Source organism: Triticum urartu, chromosome 2A (assembly GCF_056163025.1).
Source record: "Triticum urartu cultivar PI428250 chromosome 2A, HENAU_Tu73, whole genome shotgun sequence".
Lineage (NCBI taxonomy): Eukaryota > Viridiplantae > Streptophyta > Magnoliopsida > Poales > Poaceae > Triticum > Triticum urartu.
In genome coordinates, this window is record NC_141874.1 from 498,866,588 (window position 1) to 498,871,873 (window position 5,286).

Here is a 5,286-nt window from a genome sequence, read left to right on the forward strand (position 1 = left end):
AGGTATTTTCGGGTTTTTAGAATAATAGATCTGAAAACAAAAGAAAATAAAAAAGATCTCAAAGCAAATATAATAAAAGATAGACCCGGGGGTCGTAGATTTCACTAGTGGCTTCTCTCGAGAAAAATAGCATACGACGGGTAAACAAATTACTGTTGGGAAATTGATAGAACTTCACATAATCATGACGATATCCAGGCAACGATCTATATATAGGCATCACGTCCAAGATTAGTAGACTGACTCTTCCCTGCATCTACTACTATTACTCCACACATCGACCGCTATCGAGCATGCACCTAGTGTATTAATTTCATGGGAAAACAGAGTAATGGAATAAGAACGATGACATGATGTAGACAAGATTTATTCATGTAGGAATAGACCCCATCTTGTTATCCTTAATGGCAACGATCAATACGTGTCTTGCTGCCCCTTCTATCACTGGGAAAGAACACCGCAGACCGAACCATCAAAAAACACCTCTTTCCATGGCAAGAAAAATCGATCTAGTCTGCCTAACTAAACCTAAGATTCGAAGAAGAAATATGAGGCAATAAGTAATCATGCATATAAGAGAACAAACGAAGACTCAAATAACTTTCATGGATAAAATAGATCTGATCATAAACTTAAAGTCCATCAGATACCAACAAACACACCGCAAAAGAGTTACATCAAATAGATCTCCAATAGACCATTGTATTGAGATTCAAAAGAGAGAGAGGGAGCCATCTAGCTACTAACTACGGACCCGCAGGTCCACAATGAAATACTCACGCATCATCGGAGAGGCACCAATGAGAATGATGAACTCCTCAGTGATGGTGTCTAGATTGGATCTGGTGGTTCTGGAACTTGCGGCGGCTGGAATTGTGTTTTGTCGACTCCCCAATTTTTTTTGGATTTTTGAGGTATTTATAGAGCAAAGAGGCGGTGCGAGAGGCGGCCGAGGTGGGCACAACCCACCAAGGCACACCTAGGCCCCTAGGCGCGCCCAGGTGGGTTGTGCTCCCCTTAGAGCCCCCTCCGATAGTTCTTTGGTCCATCATGTTCTTTCTGGTCCAGAAAAATTCTCCAAAAAGTTTCACTGCGTTTGGACTCCATTTCGTATTGATTTTCTTCGAAGTAAAAAACAAGGAAAAAATAGGAACTAGCACTGGGCACTATGTCAGTAGGTTAGTCCCCAAAAATGATATAAAATTGCCATAAAATGATTGTAAAACATCCAAGAATGATAATATAACAACATGGAACAATTAAAAATTATAGATACGTTGCAGATGTATCACTCCTCCCCCCTTGGGATCCGACCCTCTTCTCCATGGTTTCGTCCTCCTCTTCTGACTTCTCGCTCACGGTCACTCTTGCCTCAACCACCTCCCCCCTCACCTTTTTTTTCTTGAACGTATATGCCCCTTCTGACCACTCTCTCATGGCGGCGTTCGTCGCTGATATGACTTCAGTCGCTGCTTCGATCTCAGTTGCTTGGATTATGCTCGGCGACTTCAACCTCATTCGATTCCCCCACGAGAAGAACAACCCTAACTTCGACGCCTCCCATGCGGTGGTGTTTAGTTCATTCATCAACTCCCTATCCTAGTTCGAGTTGCCCCTCTCAGATCGCCTCTTCACATGGTCGAACAAGCGCACCCCCACACACACTGGCTCACCTGGATCGGGCATTTTTCAACATGGCGTGGGATTCCCTCTTTCCCGACTCCTCCCTCTCCTCTCATCCGCGTTCTACCTCTGATCATTTCCGCCTCCTGGTTCCGGCCTCGATGACCATCCCTACTTCCTCCCGCTTCTTTTTCGAGTGTGCCTGGCTCCTTGACCTTCTATTCCTTCCTTTAGTCCTCCCCTTCTGGAATCATGCGCTCGGCTCGTGATGCGCTGATGGTAGTTTGGCTTCTAGGAAGAAAGCAATCAGGTTTGCTTCCAAGGTTTGGAAATGACAACACAAATTAGTTCCTATTGTTGATAATGATCTGAAGTTTGTGATTGACCTGTTTGACTTCCTTGAGGATTGTCGCTCTTTGTCTCCAGAAGAGGCCATCCTTCGGGTGGACGCTCGCCTGTGCCTCGCGTCCTTGGTTTGGCGCCAATGTGTCTACTGGAGGCAGTGCAACAAGTGCAATGCGGTGAGGTTCGGCGATAAGAACACTCAGTATTTCCACACCTTGGCTTCATAGCGCTGACAGGGAATGCGATCCATTCCCTCTTTGTTGATGGCATGGAGCTCATCGCGCAAAACGCCAAGGCCGAGGCTCTCCGCTCCTTCTACGCCGACCTCCTGGGCCGCCTGAGCTGTGTCACCTGGGGGTTCGACCTTGACACCCTTTACTCCAACGCCCCAAGGGTTGATGGGGCGCAGCTCGTGGCCCTTTCTATAGGGTGAAGATTAAGGCAACGATGGACCAACTAGACCGGGCTAGTGCCCCTGGCCTAGACGTCTTGGGCAACGTGTTCTATCAGGCCTCATGGACTGCGGTCGAGCTGCCCATCCAGGCTTTATTCGACGACCTACATGACCTGACCGTGCGGCTTGATGGAATCAACCGGGCCTACATCATCCTTTTGCTTGCACACAGCGACTTCCACCAGGTTTCCTTACAGTATGGGGACATCAAAATTCTCTACCAAGGGCTTACAACGAGGCTGCAGAAAAAAATTGTCGGCCTTATTAACGAGAACTACTCCGGCTTCCTGACCAGATGGAGTATCTCCAAGAACTTCACCTACGCGGCCGAGCTCGTCCAGTGCTGCCTCGCCCGGTCTACGCCAACCCTCATCTTCAAACTCGACTTTGCAAAAACATTCGACTCCATCAACTGGTCCAGTCTCCAGAGGATCATGCTGGCTCGCGGGTTCCCCGCACTATGGTGTAATTGGATGGACCTCATCTTCTGATCCTCATGATCTTCTGTCCTCCTCAATGGCGTGCCGGGGAGGTGCTTTGATGTGCAGGGTGGGCTTCGGCAAGGCGACCCGAGCTCGCCTTACTTTTTCCTCCTGGTGGAGGATGTCCTCTAATGCATGATCTGTCAAGATGGGCCCCTGTCACACCCTATCCTAGAAGGGGCACCGTCGGTCATGCTCTAGTATGCCGACGACACTCTCATCATCATGCGGGCCGACCCCATGGCTGTCGTGCGCCTCCGGGTCGTCCTAGACCTGTTCGCCGCAGCCACCGGGCTCGTCACCAACTTCCACAAGAACACCCTTGTTTGGATCCATGTCACCGCTGGGGTGACGGTCGAGGTGGTGGCGGCGTGGGGAGCTTTCCTTAGAATTACCTTGGGCTCCCGCTGTCTTGTGATAAGCTCAAGCTCGAGGACTTTGCTCCGATGATTGCCAAGGTTGACCGCTACCTGGCCGGGTGGTGAGCTCACCTCCTCTCGGCCGCGAGGCGGCCGTGTTGGAAATATGCCCTAGAGGCAATAATACAGGATTATTATTATATTTCCTTGTTCATGATAATTGTCTTTATTCATGCTATAATTGTATTATCCGGAAATTGTAATACATGTGTGAATAATAGACACCAACATGTCCCTAGTAAGCCTCTAGTTGACTAGCTCGTTGATCAACATATGGTCATGGTTTCCTGACTATGGACATTGGATGTCATTGATAACAAGATCACATCATTAGGAGAATGATGTGATGGACAAGACCCAATCCTAAACATAGCATAAGATCGTATAGTTCGTTTGCTAGGTTTTTCCAATGTCAAAGTATCTTTTCCTTAGACCATGAGATCGTGTAACTCCCGGATACCGTAGGAGTGCTTTGGGTATACCAAACGTCACAACGTAACTGGGTGACTATAAAGGTAGACTACGGGTATCTCCGAAAGTGTCTGTTGGGTTGACACGGATCAAGACTGGGATTTGTCACTCCGTTTGACAGAGAGGTATCACTGGGCCCACTCGGTAATGCATCATCATTATGAGCTCAAAGTGACCAAGAGTCTAGTCACGGGATCATGCATTACGGTACGAGTAAAGTGACTTGCCAATAACGAGATTGAACGAGGTATTGGGATACCGACGATCGAATCTCGGGCAAGTAACATATTGATTGACAAAGGGAATTGCATACGGGGTTGCTTGAATCCTCGACATCGTGGTTCATCCGATGAGATCATCGTGGAGCATGTGGGAGCCAACATGGGTATCCAGATCCCGCTGTTGGTTATTGACCGGAGAGTCGTCTCGGTCATGTCTGCATGTCTCCTGAACCCGTAGGGTCTACACACTTAAGGTTCGGTGACGCTAGGGTTGTAGGGATATGTATATGCAATAACCCGAATGTTGTTCGGAGTCCCGGATGAGATCCTGTACGTCACGAGGAGTTCCGGAATGGTTCGGAGGTAAAGATTTATATATGGGAAGTCCTGTTTCGGCCATCGGGACAAGTTTCGGGGTCATCGGTATTGTACCGGGACCACCGGAGGGGTCTCGGGGGTCCACCGGGTGGGGGCCACCTGTCCCGGGGGGCCACATGGGCTGTAGGGGGTGCGCCTTGGCCTACATGGGCCAAGGGCACCAGCCCCAAGAGGCCCATGCGCCTAGGGTTTCAAGGAGGAAGAGTCCTAGGAGGGGAAGGCACCTCCTAGGTGCCTTGGGGAGGAAGGATTCCTCCGCACCCCCTAGGAGATTGGATCTCCTAGGGCCGGCGCCCCCCCCCTTGGCCCTCCTATATATAGTGGGGGAAGGAGGGCTTTTCATCCACGCCTTTGGTTGCCTACTTCTCCCTCTCCAACACCTCCTCCTCCTCCATAGCGCTTGGCGAAGCCCTTATGGAGTACTGCAGCTCCATCACCACCACGCCGTCGTGCTGCTGCTGGAGCCATCTTCCTCAACCTCTTCTTCCCTCTTGCTGGATCAAGAAGAAGGAGACATTACGCTGACCGTACGTGTGTTGAACGTGGAGGTGCCGTCCGTTCGGTGCTAGGATCTCCGGTGATTTGGATCACGTCGTGTTCGACTACCTCATCCCCGTTCTTTGAACGCTTCCGCTCGCGATCTACAAAGGTATGTAGATACATCCGATCACTCGTTGCTAGATGAACTCATAGATGGATCTTGGTGAAACTGTAGGAAAATTTTGTTTTCTGCAACGTTCCCCAACAGTGGCATCATGAGCTAGGTCTATGCGTAGTTCTTCTTGCGCGAGTAGAACACAATTTGTTGTGGGCGTACATGTTGTCAACTTTCTTGCCGCTACTAGTCTTATCTTGCTTCAACGGTATTGTGGGATGAAGCGGCCCGGACCAAC

General features: G+C 49.5%; 1 protein-coding gene across 1 annotated transcript; it reads left to right on the plus strand.

The window, feature by feature from the left end:
* The first annotated feature begins 2,415 nt into the window (after positions 1-2,415).
* Positions 2,416-2,913, plus strand: LOC147985617 (uncharacterized). Its single transcript, XM_087541662.1, has one exon. It carries the CDS (start codon positions 2,416-2,418, stop codon positions 2,911-2,913), a length of 498 nt encoding a protein of 165 aa, XP_087397788.1.
* Positions 2,914-5,286: the final 2,373 nt, after the last annotated feature.

Coding starts and splice junctions, on each gene's coding strand:
- LOC147985617 (XM_087541662.1), top strand. CDS start 2,416: ATGGACCAACTAGACCGGGCTAGTGCCCCTGGCCTAGACGTCTTGGGC.